The sequence below is a fragment of the Arvicola amphibius genome, chromosome 18 (genome assembly GCF_903992535.2).
Source record: "Arvicola amphibius chromosome 18, mArvAmp1.2, whole genome shotgun sequence".
Lineage (NCBI taxonomy): Eukaryota > Metazoa > Chordata > Mammalia > Rodentia > Cricetidae > Arvicola > Arvicola amphibius.
Genome location: NC_052064.1, coordinates 22,176,714 through 22,199,398, shown reverse-complemented (window position 1 = coordinate 22,199,398; position 22,685 = coordinate 22,176,714). Strand labels below are relative to the sequence as shown.

Below are 22,685 nucleotides of genomic sequence, written 5' to 3'. Positions count from 1 at the left end.
ATTAGTAATTTTTTTTAAATCACCTTTAATCAATTCTAGGACATTCTGTAGCTATGTGGCCTGGCTACTGGCTCTGCAGAGACGCTGGCACCATCCCCTGAACCTGCATCTCACAGGACAGCTTCTCTGACGTCATGGAAGTACACTGCTGTGTCAGTGGGCAGTTGTCACCTGTCAGGGGGTTTCAGACAGCAAGTGAGGCTGACTGAGCAATGTCACCTTCCAGAAGCAAGGTGGCTGATAGCAGATGCGTCTCCGGCTAACACACACCGGGGGGTATTTCCACATACACTATTTCATTGCACCGGGTGCCTGTCTGCTCGGCAGAGTGTCTCTGCCCTTGTCCTTGACTGCCTAAGTGGCAGGAAAAGCTTACTGGAAGGTGGATTCCAAGAGTTGCTGTCCTCACCTCACCCCCCACAGCTCTCTTCTGCTTTGTTGATACAGTAAGTGTCCCGGCCTCGTAACCAGGCAACAAACACCGGCGTCATGCACTGAGCCTGGTTCCCTAACATATCAGATGATGTTTTTAAAGTTCAGCCCTGCCCCACTGGCCTTCTCTGATGAAAAGCCACCTGAGGCCACAGTACACGTCGTCCTCGTCCCTTTTCCCCAGCCATTGCCCAGCTTCAGCTCATTCTGAGTGTTCTTTTCTTTGAATGGCTTCATTAAGATGATCATATGTCTTTGAATTGATTATTCCAACATGTGCCTAATATGCCTTGCAAACAGAAATGTATTCTCTTCTTAGACCCTTTGTTAAGTCTATATACCTATGTCATATGCATGCTTTTATTATAGTGGAGGTTCATCTTCCCAGGTATGTCTCAAGAGTACCCCATTTATGCTTAATTTTTCTCGGGAGACAAACACAATTCTCTTCATTTAACTGGTATTCCATTAATACTTAATATTACTAACATTAATAATTAATAATGATATCAATAATATTGAACTGAAGGCAACTCAAATTCGCATTCCTTTGCAGAGCTCAAGAAAAGAGCATAGGCTTTAGGACTGCAGAGGTCAGAGTGGCCTTCCCAGTGACCACACCTGTGTCACCCTGGGCAAGATACCCAGGTCCAGTGGGTCTCAATGTCTTTCTTTGTAAACCACACCAAGGTCTTTATGGGTCCAGGGAAAGATACTATGTGAGTTGTCTCTACCCAGACCCTAAAGCAGTGAGTGTTCCACTAATGAGTTATCTCTCAGCACGAGTTAGCAGAAGTGGTGATTCTCCCAGTGTGTAATTCAAGCAGGTCCCTCTCCTCTGCTTCAACAACACAGCACATACTGCTCCTGCGTCAGGCTCTGTCCTTTCTCCCTTACGTCCTCGTCCTCCAGCTCCGGCTGCTCGGTCACCTTCACTATCTCCTGGCCATGGATGGCATTCCATTTTGCTGCTATCAGGGCATTGCCCACCCCTTTGCTTATACTCCCCCCCCCCCCGCCACTGGCATCTCTGCCTCAACCCATTGGCACCAATCTAAAAGTCTCCAGGGGAACCAGCCCTGTCCACTTTAACACCTGCTGTGTCTGCAGCCTCCGATTGGTATATGGTGAGTTTTTATTAAGCAGTGATTTAGTAGTAAAGAGATCTGTGAATGAATGAACGGCAACTATGAGACAGCTTTCTAAGGACTAAAAGCCAATCTACAAGAAAATGAGGCTTAGTTACATTTATTATTTGGCATTCTTGTAATCGCCTTTAAGTCTCCTTGAAATGCTTCTTTCAAATAATGAAGTCGGTTTCTAGAAGTTCTTAGTCTTTACTTCTTTATCCCAAAGATACTGTCTGGAATTTTTCCTCAACTCTTCTTTCCAATGTATAGCTTTAAATCATGTCTGACATCCTCCTTAATTTTAAACCAACTAGCTAATAGTCACTTACGATACTAAGGGAGTCTTTGGTTGAAAAATGCTAATAATTTACTCGTAGTAAAGTATACTTTTACCCTGAACAGAAGGCAGATAGAAGTATTACTCAAGAATTTTAACCTAAGAATTTCTTGTGTTTGTATGGCTTGTCCTTTGAGGCATTGATGACGGTTTGTGGAAAAGAAACAACTGTTACCATTATAATTTATACTCTACCAACAAAGGAAACACAGAGATAAGAAACACAAAATAAATCACAGCTCTAGGTAAGAAAACCAAATTAAATCACAACACGCAAAAATAAAATAAAATAATAAAAAGCATGAAAGTAAAAAGCTGACTTGTAATTTAAATGAAAGGGGAAATAAAGAAAGAAAAATTCGAGGACCGAACCACAGGGTCTAAGAGCTGACAACAGCATGATTTTCAAGAAGCACTCATCTTGTGCTTGTGATATAGCCTCTGGCTATACAGTTTTCGTTGCACATTTTAATCTTAGTCTGCTTATATTTTTTTGAGTATCCAAGCAATATTTTACTTATTGTAATAAGTAAATAAGTAATATGTGTACTTATTGGAGGGCATTCAGTGTCTAATATGTTTCTAATTTGCTCACATCATATTCACCCTGAACATCTGTTTCCATTTTCACTGAGCCCTTAAAATTCCTTGATGAACAATGTAATTGTGAAGCTTGATTGGACTTCTTAGAAAGACGGCTGCCTTAGAAACAAAGAAATTGAGAAGATTTTCACTGAGCCCTTAAAATTCCTTGATGAACAATGTAATTGTGAAGCTTGATGGGATGTCTTAGAAAGACGGCTGCCTTAGAAACAAAGAAATTGAGAAGACTGAGGTGGGGGTGAGGTGGGAATCCCTACCTTTGAGGGTACCCAATAAAAACAGTGCTTATGACAGAGGCCCAGGGTGAGTTTAATAGAATAAGCAATCGATTGCAGGTGTCGGTGATCTGAACACTACCCAGCCACACACCATCCAAGTAAATGGTAAAACGCAGTCCAGAAACCCTTAAAGGTGAAGTTAATACGATCCCAGAATGAATCAATCTTAAGACCATCTAATACACCCTGTCCCACCAATACTACCATACAATTGTACAGAATACTCTTTGCTTTTGTGTAGGACTTAGAAATAAATGTCGACGCCAGGCTGCAGGCAGTATGGTAGACTTAATTCAGAGTACAAACTCAGATGCCAAACCTGGGAATGGAGCTCACATGTGAATAACTTCCAAGCTTTGCAAAGAATGTGTATAGAACTGAGGTCACACGTGTATGCACACACACCTGAAGTTTTTAAATTTCTGTTGCCAGTATCCCACACACTCTTCTACAGATATATTTACCAGCTCTCACGGTGAATTCGTTTCCTATGGCTGCCTTATAACTTGGTTAAAAATGTACATACTGGACAATGTTCATCTCTTCTTATATGAACTTCCAGAGTCTTAAGTGTAAGCTCACTTGTCTAATTTGCTTAAAGTAGACAATCTTTCATTTTTTTCGCCTTAGAACCCAGAGCTCCTTGTTTATTTTCAAAACTGGAACACAAAAGTCTCTTTTGTATCAAAATCCTACCCAGTGTGATGTTTTCATGTAAACGTAACTGCTTAAAACCAGTTAGGCCTGGTTTCTGAAGCTAGGGCATCCTCACCAAACACCAACCTCCTGGAATTTGAGTCTTTAAACAAAAAGGAGGGTTTCACTTTTCTCTGTATTTTCTTCTACAATAATGTCAGGTTACTCACTGCCACCCAATGTAATCCCCGAAAAGGAGAGAAAAATAGACATGAATATAGAAAAAAAAAACATGTTTCCAATGTTCTGTTTTTAAAAAAGTACAAAGAGCTGTATCATTAAATTCTAAGGCAGGTTTCATTTTAAAGTTGTCCCGAAAGCTACCTTCATGTTTATCAGTGTGTCATTTTAAGCTGTAGAAGAACATTACTTACAGGTCAGTCTGTCATCTCTGAAGCAATAATTATTCTACAATCATCTGAATTAAAACATTGACATCTAGCACTCTATTCAATTAGAATTTTAATGAGTTACTAAAAAAATATATCATTAAAAACATAGTCTAGGGGCTGAAGAGATGGCTCAGCAATTAAGAGCACTGGCTGTTCTTCCAGAGGTCCTAAATTCAATTCCCAGCAACCACATGGTGGCTCACAACCATCTGTAATGAGGTCTGGTGCCCTCTTCTGGCGTGTGGGGCATACATACAGGCAGAACACTATACACATAATAAATGAACAAATCTAAAAAAAAAAAAAAACAAAACATAGTCTCACTTGTCTCAAATGTTACAACGTGAGTTGTTCAGACTGAAGTCGACAAATGGATTCCTACACATTTTTAAAAGGAGAATTGTGAGATAGAAAAGGTCTCAGCAAATTACATATTTTGAAAATGAATTACTGTAAAACTAAACCTAGAAAAGCACAGAGAAGCTGCAAGAAAACAAAAACAAAAGCAGGATTTTGACCAGGCAAACACAGAGCAAAGTAGAAGGGTAGAGAATGAAGCAGGACAGAGGCGCCATGCGAGACGCTGGTGCTAGGATTCTCAAATGAAAGCTGTAACATAAACAGAGCAAGACAATGGGGATGGATATGTTTCTAAAAGAATAACTTGGCCATGCGGCGGTGGCGCACGCCTTTCATCCCAGCACTCGGGAGGCAGAGGCAGGCGGATCTCTGTGAGTTCGAGGCCAGCCTGGTCTACAAGAGCTAGTTCCAGGACAGGCTCTAGAAACTACAGGGAAACCCTGTCTCGAAAAAATAAATAAATAAATAAATAACTTGAAGGAACTAAATATTTGGTTTGGTCCCAACAGTCTTTGATAGGATACTTTATCTTCCCTATTTCAAAATTACTTCACAACGATATTCCAACACTTTTTTAACAAGAGTGAAGGCAGGTTATTTTTCTCCCAACTTACTACAGCAAGATCTTTGCTGCCAGACCTGTGATAGTCACACCTTTAGTTTCCTCTGAGACAACTTTTAGAAATTAGCAAGTCCATATCTTCTAATTTCTACTTAGAAATTAGAAGGCTGCGCCGTTAAACTCATATTTTTCAGGGTCCACTTATACGGCTACAACTGAGGAAGGGAGCATAGCCTCCAAAAAATTCTGAAAATGTCTCTCTGTCTGACCCTTAATGTGGGTGAACCCCAGGGTTCGGTCCTTTATCCCCTCTTGCTCTGCGAAGGAGCGTCATAAGCCTTCTCTGAACTGAAAACTACGCCCATATACCAGAGCTCACAGGGATATTTCAGAGTCAGCTCTGGCTTTCTTGCTTACATTCCACATCCCACCTGGTAGAACACTCTGCTGCCTCTGGCTTCAGAGTAAAGCTAGAACAGCTGATCTCGCCTCCCCCGTGTAGATTTCTTGCTGTCCTCTGCTTGGCTGGCTGCCACAGCTCCCAGCTGGTCTCTTGACTTTGAGATCCTATTCTCAGAACAGCAGGACAGGAATACAGACCATAACATTATTCTACTCCTTTACTTAGTATAATCCAAGGGTTCTCTATTTCAGCAGGAAAAAAAAAAAAAAAAAAAAAAAAAAAAAAAAAAAAAAAAAAAAACAGAATTCTCTGAGGAGACGGAAATGATGTGGCAAACACAGTAACAAACTCCTCGGATAAGTTCGGAATGACTTTATCACCAGGCAGCTATAAATCCTGTACGTAGATAGATCACAACCATCACTATCCTTAAAACAGTCTTCCCAGGATGGATACAGGAACGTATAAAGACCCTTACTCCCATCAGAAATACCCTGAAATAGACCATTCAAAGTCTAGCACTGAGTGGGTCAATTCTCCATCACAACCATACAGCTTAACCACAGACCATACAGACTAACCAATGGCTGTCCAGCCTAACTAATAACTACCCATCACGTTCTCTTCCAGAGCCTGTATCTGGAGATCCTAGCCCATTGCTCCAGGACCTCCATAACCCACTTCCTGCTTTTGTCTCCAACTTCAGACCTCACCAGTCTCTCTGTCTGCCCCTCTACCACACCACTTTGGTGTTTCCTCAAGTAGATAGGCAGGCCTCTGCCTGGAGGGCTTACATAACTGTTCCTCCTGCCTCGGGTACCCTTCCAGGAGTGCACAGCTGTATGTACCTTCCGCGACAGCCTTCTGTGACGTCTCCTCCCACGGGTAGAAAGTCTAGAGGCAGTGTTGGGTTTCATTTTAAAATATATTTGCTATTCTTTGGGTATCTATTCCTTTTGAAGAACTGACCTTGGTTGTTTGACAGTTACTTTGTTCAAAGCATAAAGACAGTACTGGAATTATCAACGCAGATTCTGTGCTCAGACAGACCTGGGTTTGACTGTTTCTATCATTTCACTCCGCAGCTGGGTGAGCTGGGCCTCTGCTCTTATCTGTGAAGTAAGAAGAATGATATCACTGCTCTGTGTAGACTGAACACATGAGAAGGACAAACGGAAGACTGTTGAGATGTGGTCCTAAGCAAACCCATGCACCCGTGTTCCTGCATCCTAACTTACAGTGCAGGCCCAGGAGATAATCGTAGAGATGTCCGACCATGACAGTGTCCAGCCAAGAAGAAGGCGCTGATCCTGGAGAAGCAATACCACCAAGGGCACACAACAGTCTAGCTGAGGATACTGCAGTGTGTTACCGGCAACACAATCCAGACAGTCACATGGCATAGAGGCCAAATTCTTTACTCTTTCCACACTGACTTTAAGGGATTTCTCTGTAGATGTGGAGCCTGTCCTGAAACTAGCTCTTGTAGATCTGGCTGGCCTCGAACTCACAAAGGTCTACCCGCCTTTGCCTCCCAAGTGCTGGGATTAAAGGCGTGCGCCACCACCGCTCAACCTGCCTTTACTTTAAACCTTATTCTAATCTCTAAGGCCCACATGAAAACCTCTTGAGAAGATTTCAAATATCTATGTAAATCTGTTTATACCATGACTACTTATTTGAGATTAGGAGCCTAAATCTTTTGATGTACTTCCAACCCAAAGTTCTTATAATTATTTCCATTCCTGTGAAAAAATAAATTTTACTTAGCTCACAAAAGCAAACAATAATCTCAGGCATTCTTACGCTCTTTCCGTTCATATTTTTTATCTGTTAGAGGGAAATGTTCCACATGCTTGGTTGACTCAACAGTTACATTAGAGGTCCAAACTGCCAAGGGAAATGACAGTCCCCCTCTAAGCTGGCACTGGTGGGAACCACAGACATCTAGCACTGACCATTATCATCATATATCTGCCCTTTTAGATTTACGTGCACATCGCACTATGTTAGTTTCTTAATGTCTAAAGATATAACCATTTCAGCCTATATTTAAAAGGATTAATGTCATGGATGGGTATGGGGGTACATACCTGGAATGCTAGCTCTCAGGAGGCTGAGGTAAGATCTCAAGTTCAAGGCCAAAAAGAAATAAAGTTATCACATGCAGTTAGAGACATCATTATTGAAAATCACTGTTTTGCGATGATGACGCTTTTACTGAAAGTTTGTTAGCGTGTAATTAGAGAGCTGAGCAGATAGACTTGGGAACAAATTGTCTTAGTCCTGTAGATGCACCTACTGCGTGTGTGTAAAATTCCTTACCTATAATAAGGCAAGTTTAGACTTAACTTGTATTCTTATCGTGGTGTGTGTGCACGTGTGTGTTTTCTTTAAAGCAAGGATCTAATAGAAACTACTTTGGCATACCCATGCCCTAATTCACAGACAGTATGCACTATGCACTCCTCCGATTTTTCTTCATAGCTTTGTACAACTTAATATTCAGGCTAGGGAAACTAGAGATTTCCTCTAGGTCGAACAGTTCCTTAAACCTATCTACAAATCTATTTTCCTTCTCCAGTCTGAATCTCATGGCCCAGAGGATGATGGTGCTCTCTCTGCAGAGATGATCAAAGGTCAGGAGAAGCTCCTCCAGGAAAGGATGGGCGTAGACGACATCCGCTGCCAGGATGTAGTCGAAGTTCGCGGCGGACCTGGGGAAGTCCCTGTCTAATGCCACTCCCCAGGACAGCTCCTTAACCTGGGGCAAATGCTTGCATTTCATTTTGGTGTTTCTGGAGATATTATACTGCAGGTTTCCAAGTAATTCGGGTAAGTCTGTAGCAGTCACTCGAGCGCCTACGAAGGAAGGAAGGTGGGAAAAGTGAGCCTCCTGGAATAAGACCAGTCAGGTTTCAACCAGCATGCACTGAGATTCTTCACAATGGCCAGACTCAAAGAAAAGACATAAGGGCAGGACATAAGGGCTTTTCAGAATAGACGCTAATCCACTTCTCTGCCCCTCTTTTTAAAAAAAGAACAAAACAGAGTCTTGTAGCGTTTCTGTATCTTGCTGACCCCTGGGTTTTTGTTTAGCTCATCATTGTTGTTCTCTGTTTAGGAGAAGAATGACTTCATTGCAATGATCCAAGGTCAATGACAAAGGCTAAACAGGTACTTTCTAAAAAGAGCTCCCAAGCCTCTGCATGCTTTAATGGAATAAAATTATTAATTTTTAATAATAAATTAAATTGGTGAATAACATAGATTAGCAACAAACTTAAAACCATGTTGGCTAGTTTTCTATCAACTTGACACAGATGGTTCCATCAAACTGTCCTGCCGGGTCTGTGGGGACATTTTTTCGATTAATGATTGATGTAGGAGGGTCCAGCTCCCTGCAGATTGAGCAAATGACATTTAGTTGTATAAGAAAGCAGGTGGAAGCCGGGCGGTGGTGGCGCACGCCTTTAATCCCAGCACTCGGGAGGCAGAGGCAGGCGGATCTCTGTGAGTTCGAGACCAGCCTGGTCTACAAGAGCTAGTTCCAGGACAGGCTCTAAAGCTGCAGAGAAACCCTGTCTCGAAAAAAAAAAAAAAAAAAAGAAAGCAGGTGGAGTGAGCCATGACAGCCAAGCCAATAAGCAGCACTCCTCCGTGGTCTCTGTATCATATCCTGATCCAGTTTCCTGCCTGGAGTTCCTGCCTTTACTTCCCTCAGTGATAAAATGTGACCTGAGAGTTGTAGATGAAATAAGCCCTTTCCTCCCCACATTGTTTCTGGTCCTGGTGTTTATCATTGTAACAGAAACCTAACTAGTGCAAGAATCACAAAGAAGCTCCTAGATTTCACCAGTGTAATCTGGATCAGCAAATCTAGGTGGAGAAATGACCCAGGACTTACAGGCAGATCACCCACTAATAAACATCATTGAAATATGATACTGGATGGCATATAGAGAACTATAGTTACTATAGAAGTCAATGCATGAAGAGAGGTGTACATGAACAAAGTGGAATATTTCAATATCCTTTGTCTCTAGATACAATGGTATTCTACTGATGTGGGATTCTCCTCTGTATGCTGTCAACACCATTGGTTAATTAATAAAGAAACTGCTTTGGACCTTTATCAGGGCAGAACTTAGCTAGGTGGGAAAACTAAACTGAATGCTGGGAGAAAAGGCGGAGTCAGAGAGAAGCCATGTAGCCCCGTTAGAGACAGACACCGGAACTTTAGCTGGTAAGCCACAGCCACGTGACAATAAACAGATTAACAGAAATGGGTTAAATTAATATGTAAGAGTTAGCCAATAAGAAGCTAGAACTAATGGGCCTAGCAGTGATTTAATTAATACAGTTTCTGTATGATTATTTGGGGCTAACTAGTCAGGAACCAACAAGGGGCCCTCCCTCTAACAACATTCTATTAGCCATCCTTCTATCAAGAGTTGGCTGGAGCACAGGATTTATCCTGTGCAGAAAATAGAAGAATGTACCATCACCTCTTTAAATGTGTAAGACACCTCAAGGGAGGGGCCTGCATCATAATATTAAGAAATGACCTGATTCTTCCAACCCTGAAAAAAGTTGATTTGAATTTTCATTTTTCTCCAACCCTCTAATAAACATAATCATTAAGGGTCAAAAAGAAAAATTCTGAGACTTTCATGTAGGACCAAATGAGAATGGAAATGAAAAACACAAATCTAAGGACAAACCCCTAAAAATCAAAGCTAAGGTGTGAGTTTCATGTGATTTCTAATTACTACTTCCCTATTTTAACAGGTGCGTGTTCATAAAAGAATAGGGCTCCCAAACACCTGAAAGGAATCTAGCAGGATGATTAATTTCACCTCCTACCTAGGCTTGTAAGCTCTCATTCCACATGAAGATTTAAAACTACTTACAAGGAAAATTGTGGAAAGAAACCAGCAAAAAAGATGTTAAAGTAGCAGATTTTCTTGCTGAAGATTGTTTCAAACAATTAAGGAGGGGCCTAATGGGAGATCACCAACTCCAGTTGGAATGGGACTGATGGATCATGCGACCAAACCCGTCTCTCTGAGTGTGGCCAACAGCGGGGGCTGACTGAGAAGCAAAGGACAATGGCTCTGGGCTCTGATTCTTCTGCATGGACGGGCTCTGTGGGAGCCTTCTCAGCTTGGTCGATCACCTTCCTGGACCTGGGGGGAGTTGGGAGGACCTTGGTCTTAGCATAGAGTAGGGAACCCTGATGGCTCCTTGGCCTTGAGAGGGAGGGAGGGGAGGTATGCGTGGAGGGGAGGGGAGGGAAGGGGGAGAAGGAAGGGAGGGAGGGGAGAGGAGGAGGGAAGGAGATGGAAATTTTTAAATATAAAAAAAAATAAACCATGAGGAAAAAAAAAAAACAATTAAGGAGGGGCTGGAAAAAAAAATGGCTCAGAAGTTAAGAGCACTGGCTACTCCTCCAGAGGATCTGAGTTTAATTCCCAACAACCATATGGTGGTTCACAACCATTGATAGTGGGATCTGATGCCCTCTTCTGGCATAAAGTCATACATGCAGACAGAGCACACATATCCATAAAATAAATAAATAAAACTTTAAAAAATACAGTTAAGGAGTTTCACATAGACCCAGCTCATAACACACTGAAAAGCAAGAAAATGACTAGTATTTGGCCATTAGTTTCCTGACCGACTCAATAAAGAAATATCGAGCCGGGCGGTGGTGGCGCACGCCTTTAATCCCAGCACTCGGGAGGCAGAGGCAGGCGGATCTCTGTGAGTTCGAGGCCAAGGCCAGCCTGGTCTACAAGAGCTAGTTCCAGGACAGGCTCCAAAGCCACAGAGAAACCCTGTCTCGAAAAACCAAAAAAAAAAAAAAAAAAAAAAAAAAAAAAAAAAAAAAAATAAAGAAATATCTACTTACCAAGTAAACTTGCCACAATGGAGACAAGCCCTGTCCCAGCTCCAATTTCAATCACGTTTTTATCAACCATGTTATATTGCTTGGCATGTGTTTCCAGGAAATAGCAGAGAACAAGGGCCTATGGAAATTGAGAGGAAAGTAGTTATAGTAAAATTAAACTCTATTAGATAAATGTGCCGCAGATATTACGATCTGCTCATGTGCACATCTGAGTAGGAGTAAATTTGTGGATGTTAACATACACCATTCCAGAACATTTCATCCTCTGATAAGTTCAACATTTGACCAGCTAGAAAAAGTCCTTGTTGAAAAGAAAAACAGAAATGGATGAAAAGAGAGTCTGGTTGCTTAAATTTGACCTTCTTCCAACTTCTTATTCTTTTTTCTTTTGTTCTAGACAGGGTTTCTCTATGTACCAGCCCTAGCTGTCCTGGAACTCGCTCTGTAGACCAGGCTGGCCTCGAACTCACAGAGATACGCCTGCCTCTGCCTCCCAAGTGCTGGGATTAAAGGCTTGCGCCACCACCACCCAACTTTCTTCTAACTTCTAACAACACCAGATGATTCCAATTAATGTGTGAAGTTGGGGAGGGGAGTAGTAGTGGTCGGCTGCCCTTCATGAGATAACTGGTAAAGGAGAGGGGGCCTTTGGGAGTATCCTCCTCGTGAGTCTCCAATAGACATCCTTTAATCTTGCTTTACTCAAAACAGAGGCAATAAATAAGAAATGAAAGCATTTACTCTTTTCATCTCTCATAGTTATAAAAGCTAAAGGCATCCACATCTTTATTTAGCCTACAAATGTCCAGAAAGTCAGAAACAAATTATACTGTGGAAGCAATTTCCCATTACATGATATCTAAATTGTGGTGTTGTGTGAGATCACAAAATAGAATCTTGCAACCTGTTTCCTTCGAACAAGTAAAATAAAATAATGAATAAAAACCGGAAAGCAGCAAACTTTTTAGAAATTATACCGATGGCCAGACAACAGCACCATAACAATCTTTGGCCTCCGTAATCCGAATCTCATGACCAACGAAGTGAAAGCCTTCCCAAGAAACGGTCGTTATCTGAGTTGGGATAAAACTTCTTGCCATGATCTCTGCAACCACCTGCCTGTCATCGTCACCTTCTCTGATCTCTGAAAGGAAAGAACAACAACAACAACAAAAGGCAGTGTTCTTAATCTTGCTAAATGAAACAAGCCAGACCCACAAGGTAAATATTGCATGCTTTTCCTCACACGAGAATCTAGATTTAAGATTTAATCAAGATTTTCCTAGATTTCTTTCAATATGAAAGTATAGGGGGACTGTGTATAAGGAGGACGGACTAATGGAAGAGGAAAAAAAGAATGGAAGGCAAATATTTTGTTATATTTTATATGTGGAGCCTAGATCTTAGAGTAGAGATGGGGGACTGCCTGGGGACATGAAAGGAAAGAAGTGTGGAGCAGGGAGCCAAGGAAAGGTGGTGTAGGTGGGGATGAGCAGAACACTGTGCAGGCATGAGAACATCATAAAGGAACCCATTATTTTGCATGCTTACAGAAAACAATAAAGTGTTTTTATGCCCTACAAAAAGAAAACTCTGATGGAAATACAGCTCTTCTCAGTTCAAGGTATCGTTGAATATTCACTGACTTTAGATGCAATACACTAGCAAACTATTTAAAAATACTCCATGGGAGCAAGAAGGTTCAGCGTGTAAAGGAACTTGCTGCCAAACTGAGGACCCAAATTCAGTCTCTAGAACCCAGAAGGTAGAAGGAAAGAGCCGACTCCATGCTGTCCTCTGCCCTTTACACGTTTCACACTTAGACTGTGGCATACCCTTAACACTCCTACCCTCAACTTAAGAAATATAGAACCCAAAATATTTCATAATCTAACAGAACTCCTCATATGACAGGCTCTCACCATCTCTTTGATGTTAACTGAAGTTGATACCACCAGCATCTATTTCTGCAACACTAAATAAAGCGCAGGATAATTGATAAGAGTTTTCAAAAACACACGTTAAACTGGATTAAAATAAACATTGGTGAAAATATACGATCTTGAGTCTATAGCAATTTCCCAGGACCAAGTGTTTTGGAAATGTATAGTAACCTATAATTTATGATCTCTGGTTATTCAGAAAAACAAAGATACTTAATTCTGCTCAACAATATACTCCTGTGCTGTTTATAGCCATGCGTCTTTATGTTGTTATGTGGTACTAGCTGAAGCATCATAGCATCAACCACTCCGCTCTCCTCCCATTAACACTGGCCCTCAGAGACGCAGAAAAAGCAGAAAGATGAACAATGAGTATTCTTCAGCAAGAGCGAAACGGTCCTTAAGCAGCCGTAAGTATTCACATTCAGGAAACAAATAATGCCGGTAATCTGTTTCATTTGAACTTTAGCTTCCATCTACCTGCACTTGGTTTGCTGAGACTGATGGGGTGACGGTGTCAACATTTGCTGTAGAAATCCTTTAGGAAAAAGCAGAGACATTAATTGTTTGCTTGAACTTTTAGCTGAGTCTCTCCTCTTGGGTCTCCTGACTCCTCATAAAAATAACACTCCTTTGACAAGTCACCTGTGGCACCAAGGATCAATAAATGTTAGAGCACACCAAGTCCCATGAGATTCTCTAAGATCTCCGGTCTTTGATATCAAAGCTTTACTGGTAAATATTTGCTGACAGAGTCTGCCGTATCTGACTTTTCATGTTATCATTATTTTAAGGGTTAGTTGCCCATATTTTGTAAGGAGGTCTAACAAGCGGGTGATAGCAAATGTGGCCTTGACTTTTCACCTTGTCTTTCTGAAGAAACAGAGAAGATCATTTCTTTTTGAAAGTGGCAACTTTAATCCCATAAGGAAATGAAATTTCAACAACACATATTAATCTTCTATTATAATTGATAAATTAAACCACCAAGATAAAGACTTCAAAGAGAGTTTATAATAAACAGCTATAATAAGTATTGACTTCTTAAAGACTCTAAAAGAGTACAGTTCTATCCATCATACAAGGCAAATTAAAATACAGGTAGGGGAGATACAAGAGTGGAGAAAGAGCCACTACAAAAGCCATGGAAGCTCAGGCATGGTGGCCCACCTGCAACCTCAGTGCTCAAGAATCAGGATCAGTCACCCCAGGGCAAACTGGCTCACTGGAGTAGCAAAGTCACTTAAAAAATAAGGAAGAAAGTGTTTTGCAATTACTTTGTTATCCTGTGATTATCTGCTTTAAAGCTCTTTCATACAAAATAGTCATCGGTGCCATTTTGCAGCTATTAATATTTGCTGACAGGGATTTAAAATCTACCAGGTGCTCTTGTTCTCCTGAGAACAAAAGGGATTTCAAGTGTGAAGTGAAAGCCAAGTTTTGCCACATTCCAATGGGGCTTTTCTTGAGAAGAATTCAGCAGTGAATCATCTCTGTTGCTAGACTGTGGCCTTCATAAGAAAGGGTCATATAAACAGAGACTGTTTGTTCATTTCCCAACTGCTCAGACCCGAATAAGTCACACAGAAACTATATTAATTACAACATTGCTTGGCCAACAGCTTAGGTGCATTCCTGACCAACTCTTTTTTTTTTAAATATTTATTTATTAATTTATTATGTATACAATATTCTGTCTGTGTGTATGCCTGTAGGCCAGAAGAGGGCACCAGAGCCCATTACAGATGGTTGTGAGCCACCATGTGGTTGCTGGGAATTGAACTCAGGACCTTTGGAAGAGCAGGCAATGCTCTTAACCACTGAGCCACCTCTCCAGCCCGTGACCAACTCTTATATCTTAAATTAACCCATTTCTATCATTTTGTATTGTCACAGGTTATGGCCTAACAGTAAGGTTCTGGGGCATCTGTCTCCTTTGGCAGCTACACAGCGTCTCTTTGACTCCACCTACTCTCTCTAAATATATATCCCTTCCAGCCTGGCTATATTATGCCCTGCCATAGGCCAGAGAAGCTTTATTCATTAACAAATAAAAGCAACACATATACAGAAGAACATACCACATCAGGGGCAGAGAACAGAAACAGTGGGGGGGGGGAGGGAGAGAGAGAGAGAGAGAAATACACACACACACACACAGAGAGAGAGAGAGAGAGAGAGAGAGAGAGAGAGAGAGAGAGAGAGAGAGAGAGAGAGATAGACTTTAATAGCTATGACAAGTGAATTAATGCTTCCATTTGAGGGCTGTCATGAGCACCTGTCAGCAAAATGCAAAGTACAAACCACCTCACTAAGTGAAAGAGACTGTCATTCAACTGAATCTTCTATTCAAAGAAAAATGCCATATGTGAAAGATACTTTAGGATTAGTAAATTGTCACACACTAGCATAAGAGATATGATTCTGCTGCTTTGACAGCTCAAAATCTTAGAGGTTCTTTTTGCTGTTATTGTTGTTTTCTGAAACTGACTTCTGAGAATATTCCACAAATATTCCTGTCCATTCTGTTTGTCTGCTTAGTTTCAATCAAATAGCCTAAGAATACTATATTTTATATTTTTACAAAAGAAAAAATCTTTTCTTATTGAGATTGGCCAAAGTACAAGTGAAGAACAAAAAGAGTGGAAATTTCACTGAGAAACTGATACTTGGATCAAAAAGGGAAAGGTATTAAATAAACACCAATGAAATACGATAATTATTACGAAAGAGGCATCTGTGAAGTGTGCTGCTATACCCCGGTGGGTTGGCTGAATCAAGAGAAGCAACCTAAAGGAAGTGACATTTGCAATCAGAGAATCCTTGCACAAGATTGGCCTGAAGAGCCGGGCGGTGGTGGCACACGCCTTTAATCCCAGCACTCGGGAGGCAGAGGCAGGCGGATCTCTGTGAGTTCGAGACCAGCCTGGTCTACAAGAGCTAGTTCCAGGACAGGCTCTAAAGCTGCAGAGAAACCCTGTCTCGGAAAAAAAAAAAAAAAAAAAGATTGGCCTGAAGACTAACGTTGAGATCAGGCTTGGGTGCAGCGCTGCAGTCTAGGGCAATATATTTGCTATCCTAGCTGGAGACATACAATTATAAGAATCACCATTAACACATACTGAAGGTTAAAAATAACCACCCAAATAAACATATGCTAAATAAACTAAGTTCCTGTGTGTTGTTCTCATTACTCTTTCTCTTTGGTCTTTGGGGGCCAACCACCAAACTCCCAAATAATTACATGGATGTTTATTTCTTTGTTACAAACGCCCGGCCTTAGCTTGGCTTACTTGCAGCCAGTTTCTCTTTTTTTTATATATTTATTTATTATGTATACAATATTCTTTGTGTATGTCTGCAGGCCAGAAGAGGGCACCAGACCTCATTACAGATGGTTGTGAGCCACCATGTGGTTGCTGGGAATTGAACTTAGGACCTTGGAAGAGCAGGCAATGCTCTTAACCACTGAGCCATCTCTCCAGCCCAGCCAGTTTCTCTTAAACTTAAATTGTCCTGTCTACATCTTGCCTCTGGGCTTTTCCTTTTTACTTCTTACTCCATGACTTGCTGTGTAGCTGGGTGGCTGGCCTCTGGAGTCCTCCTCTCCTCCTTTCTCTCCTCCCTCTTCTTTTGTCTCCTTCTATGTATTCTATTCACATGCCAGCCCCACCTATCCTTTCTCCTGCCTTGCCATTGGTCATTCAGCTCTTTATTAGACAAATCAGGCGTTTTAGACAGGCAAAATAACACAGCTTCGGAGTTAAACAAATGCAATATATCTTTGCAGCATTAAGCAAATATTCCATAGCATAAACAAATAGAACACATCTTTAACTAATATTCCCCCAATACCCTGTGCCAAATAAAAAGCACTTAAATTTACCAATACAATCTACCTCAGGTGTCTCCAAAACTTGGTTTTGGATGTCACTATTCAATGCCAATTACTGTCCCACATAAACCACTTCAAAAGTGCAGGCTCCCTAGTTGGGTTCACCACTATGACTGCTGCCTTCATCCCGACTCTTAGTGCCATCTCTAACAGTCAACTTTGCTCAAGGAATCCTGTATCAGCCCACTTGGGGCTTTCTTTGAGCTATATTGTAGTTGACAAAGTTGACAGATCTTCCTACCCTCTCTCCATCTCCCTGTACTCTCAGAATGCTTTCCCTATTTCTGTTCCTTCCTTCATCCCCCACCACAACCATTTATCTCCAAAAAATCCGAGTCAACAAGTTTGGGAATCACTGTGCACTGGGATCATGAAACGTTCATTGGGTGGGGATGCGTAGTCTGCTCCACAACTGAAGATTCTCGGGAGCCACCATCTTACAAAATTATGCTGCGTGTACTAGTAGCTCTGGGGACTGTGGCATTGGGGCAGGCAACATGATGTATTTAGAATAATTAAGATACATGGAGCTTTAGAGAAGTTAATTACAGTGTAGCCCTAGACATACACAGGAATGAACTTTTGGCTCTCATGTTAGTCCTAGTTTCAATCTGTGTATAAATAAGTGACATCTTATAATTCTCAGATCTTCCTGCAAGTACTGAAATATAAGGACTTAACTATGGTCTTAGTCCATCTTTCCCAAGCCCGCGATACTAAGTATAAAAGGACGGGACAGATAAACATCCTTCAGTACTTGAGAACCCAATGTTCCTCTACTTGGTGGAAACTTTGCCAACAAAACGTCTTCTTCTTGGCTACAGCAGCACACACTTCTCCTTAGCATTCTAAATCCAAACAGACGTTTGCATTTTTGTTTAGCTACATAGATGAATGCGGGGTATGTCTTCTCCTATGGTAAAATATTTTAACACCCTACCTCAAACTCATCTTGAACTACTTCCACCTCAGTTGTAATTTGCCAAGCCATCACGTGCAGTTTTGAAACCAAGAGTTGTTACTAATGGCTATGAAAATGACAAAATTCTATTTATAAAAGAGAGACAACTTTAGGTTTGCATCAACTTGCACCTTTAGGTTTGCAAAGTGTTGGCATTTAAGCTAGGGAGGCTGCCAGCTCTAGTTGCACCCAACTCTGTCTGCCTGCAGATATGCTCACCTACATGGGAGCCAACTGTTAAACCTAGCATGTCCCAAAGAAAGAAGCAGGTCTATGGTTGTTTGAAAACATCTACAGTGTGTATAGATAAAAAATAAAAAAAAAACATAGACAGAAAGAAAATGGAAGACAATTTGATCTGGGTTAAAACTACTTTACAAAACATGGCAATTCTTCCAGTCTATATAAGAATTAGAACTTTTATCCCAATGAAAGATCATTATATTTAGGAACCTAAACAAAGTCATACATCATATGCAAGACTGTAAAAATGGTAGACCAGTTTCAAATAGTCAAATTTAAATTCTTACATCTAGAAGCCAAATTACATTATGTACTTTTGCCTACAATCAATAGTCAAAAAGATGATAAATACATGTTGGAGACACTTTGTAGCCTTAAATTCAACTTTCATGCAAACATCACTAAAATTTTACTTTTTATATAGAACTATTTTTGCTCTCTCTCAAACTTTTTAAAAATAACCACAGCAGCCGGGCGGTGGTGGCGCACGCCTTTAATCCCAGCACTCGGGAGGCAGAGGCAGGCGGATCTCTGTGAGTTCGAGGCCAGCCTGGTCTACAAGTGCTAGGTCCAGGACAGGCTCTAAAAAAAAAGCTGCAGAGAAACCCTGTCTTGAAAAACCAAAAAAAAAAAAAAAAAAAAAATAACCACAACAATGTGTTTGGTGACTAGCATCTGATTTTAAATGTCAGTTTTTACAGATCAAAGAAAAACTATAAAATCTTTTTGTTTTATACAGATTAAATTATTATTGTCAGTCAAAATTATTCCTACTATATCAGGAGCACTAGTGTTTAACAGTATTTATTGAACCTTAATGGAGGTACTTTAGGTTAGTAAACACAAGCCAAGATATAATATACAATTAATAAACCCTAGTTCCTGTTAAGGTATTAAAGAAGATCTTAAAGTAAGGTTTTAGATTCTATTAATGGTTTTTAGACACAGAATTGGTCAAATTAAAAGAAGAAACAAAATATTTACCTTTTTCAGTTTCTGGATCCATCAGTGCTAAGTTAATGAATAGTGATATGTTGATGTTTTCTTGATCATTTGTTGAACAATAAGCATATAATTCACTAAAATATCAAATGCCAGTGATTTATTCAAAATGGATTCAAAATTTGTAGTAAGTGTACTTATCTAACAGTTTAACTTTTGATGTAGCTGAGAAAATTATAGTAAAATATCATATATTAAAGCATGTTTAAGGAAAGTCATGAATTACAATAGTAACATTTCATTATCAAAGCATGTCTTAAGGAGGTCATGAATTCTAGTAAAATATCATATATTAAGGGATGATTTTTAGTAAAATATCATATTAAAGCATGACTTAAGGAAGGTCATAGATACTACATAGTACCCATCAGAATCAGTTCATGGTCAAAAACTAAAACCTGTTTGAGAGCCAGGTGGTGGTGGTGCATACATTTAATCCCAGCACTCAGGAGGCAGAGGCAGGTGGATCTCAGTGAGTGTGAGGCTAGTGTGAACCACCAGGTGGTGTTTATGAGTCCACATCACCCCAGCAAAGGCTTACAACAAGCTCAAGCATTATACGCTACTCACTTAGAGCAGGCTATTGTAATAAGCTTAAATGAGCTGTTAGTCTCTGAAAACAATTAGCTGTGTCTACTTCTCAATTTAATGTCACAGGACAAATAATCCCAACATTTCCATCCTTTCTTCCAAAGATCCCACATACTTTTCCCAGTTACCATCTTTTTCTTTGCTGCATGCCCCTGCAAGTTGAAAGCCAAATTACTTCCCTATGGTTAATAGACAACAAACACGAATGTTAAATAAAATCAAGATCAAACACAGCTAAAAGAAAAGCAAGACTTCCCACCCCCACCAAGTTTTCCATTTCTCTCATTAAAGGAGACAGTCTTTATTATACCTATTTGCCTAGAGTGAGTATTTAGTCAGTGTTAAGGCTGGACATACCTAAGTGTCAGCTGAGTTTACAGAAGGTGAAATAGAGCCATCCACAACTTGTGATTTGCAGCTGAAGCCTCTGAAAATGTCCCAGGCTGTCCCCAGAGCTCGTGGTTCGCTACTGTATACCCTGGCAACAAGACCAAGCTGAAGGGATTAGGGCCCAACAGCTGCAGCTTCTGTGCTCTGGTTGCACAACAGTGACGTTGCAAAGCCCAGAAAGCAAAGGCTGAAGAAGGACACCTGGGGAATACAGCGAGCGATCGTGAATACACACCACATCTGCAATGAGGATGTCGGCTACCTACGCAAGCAGAAGCAAACTAAGCTTTCCATTCAGGTGCCAAGAGTTATTCTAAGACTCTGTGGCTGCAATGCCCTATAGAGACCGTGCAGGTTTTAAGTCACCTATCTGGGTGTGAACACAGATTTTAGAATCCAACAACTGCATCAGCATGTGTATAGCATTGTTCTGTACCCAAGAATCAGAAGACCAGGCTTCCTTCTCCCCGAGGCTGAATAAGCAGGCTGGGATATGGTTCTCTGAGCATCTATATGCCAGCACAGAGGCATGTACCTTGGGGCTCGTATAAATTCCCTTTCATCGTGTTGCAGGAGGAATCAAAGCCAAGCAAGACTGCACACTCAGAAATGTGAGTACAGCTTCTAAGAAATACTTTTAGACTGTGATGTACACAGAGCAGAACTCAGGTCATTTCGTATACAGGATAGGTCTAGGCATCCAAAAGCCCAGTTTTCGTTATTCAGGTCAATAACCACTTCTGACTTGGGGCCATTTACTTCTTATATTTCTCAGCTTATCTCATTTGTAAAACAGGAACATAAAAAGCACGTAAGATGTATTGGGGGAATAAATATTATAGGTAAAACATTCCTGGAATTCCAAAACCCTGAGGAATTCACACTGCTATGCAAAGGCAGTTGATTTTTGTCAGAGGACATACTCTCTTTTTGACTCTGTTTAAAACAAGCATGAATAATGATTTGACAAATAAGAATTATTTACCTCTTTCAGAGTTATTTGAAAGATCATGAGGTCCCCAGTGCTAAGATTTACAAGATCCAAAACTCCACAACCAATTATGTTAACCAACATGACAATAGTCATTTATTACACTGAGGAGTTCATGGAGACGGATGCCTTCAGCTATGCCTTTCTGTAAGGAATCTGTCTCTATTAGGAAAGCATTGTTACATACACACACACACACACACACACGGATGCTCATGTTTGAACATTTGGCCCCCAGCCATTTGAGGAAGTTGTGAAACATTTCAGAGATGGGTCTCCATTGGAAGAAGTAAGCCACTGAGAAGTAGGACTTGAAGTTTACAGCCCAACCTGAAATCCAGTTTGCTCACCAGCCCAGATGTGAGCAACCTCTTGCCACCAGGCCTACCCCCCGCCCCCCGTGATAGACTGTATTGATGTGGGATTCCCCTCTGTATGCTGTGAATACCATGGGTTAATAAAGAAACTGCTTTGGGCCTATAGCAGAACTATAGGGGAACAGAGCTAGGTGGGGAAAACTAAACTGAATGCTGGGAGAAAGATGGAGGCATCAGAGAAACTCCATGGAGCCGCCAGAGAAAGATGTGAGACACCGGATGGAAACTTGCTGGTAAGCCACAGCCACGTGGCGATACACAAATTAAGAGAAACAGGTTAAATTAAGATGTAAGAGCTAGCCAATAAGAAGCTAGAGCTAATCAGCCAAGCAGTGATTTAAATAATATAGTTTCTGTGTGATTATTTCAGGAGTCTAGATGGCCAGGAAACCAACAAGCAGCCTTCCTACTACACTGTATCTCCTCAAAATCTTTTTTTTTTTTTTTTTTTTTTTTGGTTTTTCGAGACAGGGTTTCCCTGTAGTTTCTAGAGCCTGTCCTGGAACTAGCTCTTGTAGACCAGGCTGGCCTCGAACTCAGAGATCCGCCTGCCTCTGCCTCCCGAGTGCTGGGATTAAAGGCGTGCGCCACCACCGCCCAGCTTCTCCTCAAAATCTTAAATAAAGCAAATCCTTCCTGGAGCAGAAGAGATGGCTCAGCAATTGAGAGATGCTGCTGGTCTTGTAGATGATCAGGGTTCAGCTCCCAGTACCCACATGGTGGCTCATAGCCCAGTTCCAGTGCCCTCTACTTGTCCCCCTTGGGCTTCTGCACTCACACAAAACTCAGTCAAACATACACACCAATATATTAAAGAAGTCCTCTGCTTCCTTTAAGCATTTATCGTATTGGTAAGGAAACATTAAATCCTATTCTGGTGTAATAAAAAGGCTGACAAACTAGAAAAAGGACAACACACCAGTACACACAGACACCTCTGGGCAATCTCACAGAACTGGAGAGACAAAACAATATTTAGGGCTGGTAAAGTAGCCAGGAACTGAAAGCCCAAGGTTCCAGAAATGGGTGGCCACAGACATGCTCAGTGTTGATTTTACACTAACTAAAGGCAAAAAGGAGAAGAGAAACACCCAAGCTTCTGGTAGGTTCTCCTGGAAGCCATTTCCTAGGAATAAAGGGGGAAAAAAGAAGCACAAGGCTTAGCAAGCCTTCAAACCAGAC

The 22,685-nt window shown here is 41.0% G+C and overlaps 1 protein-coding gene across 1 annotated transcript; it reads right to left on the bottom strand.

Moving 5' to 3' along the window:
• Positions 1–7,651: 7,651 nt before the first annotated feature.
• Positions 7,652–17,074, bottom strand: LOC119803815 (protein-lysine methyltransferase METTL21E). Its single transcript, XM_042054267.1, has 4 exons — positions 17,005–17,074; positions 12,088–12,254; positions 11,111–11,228; positions 7,652–8,055 (listed from the first exon to the last, which is right to left on the bottom strand). Exons 1-4 carry the CDS (start codon positions 17,072–17,074, stop codon positions 7,652–7,654), a joined length of 759 nt encoding a protein of 252 aa, XP_041910201.1.
• Between the last annotated feature and the right edge of the window lie 5,611 nt (positions 17,075–22,685).

Excerpts from the sequence above, each read along its gene's own strand:
- LOC119803815 (XM_042054267.1), bottom strand. The coding sequence starts at position 17,074 with ATGAAGGCAGCAGTCATAGTGGTGAACCCAACTAGGGAGCCTGCACTT. Across the intron at positions 12,255-17,004 it reads GAAGTGGTTTATGTGGGACA|AGATCAGAGAAGGTGACGAT; the intron begins GTAATTGGCATT and ends CTTTCCTTTCAG. Across the intron at positions 11,229-12,087 it reads GTGCTGTTGTCTGGCCATCG|GCCCTTGTTCTCTGCTATTT; the intron begins GTATAATTTCTA and ends CAATTTCCATAG.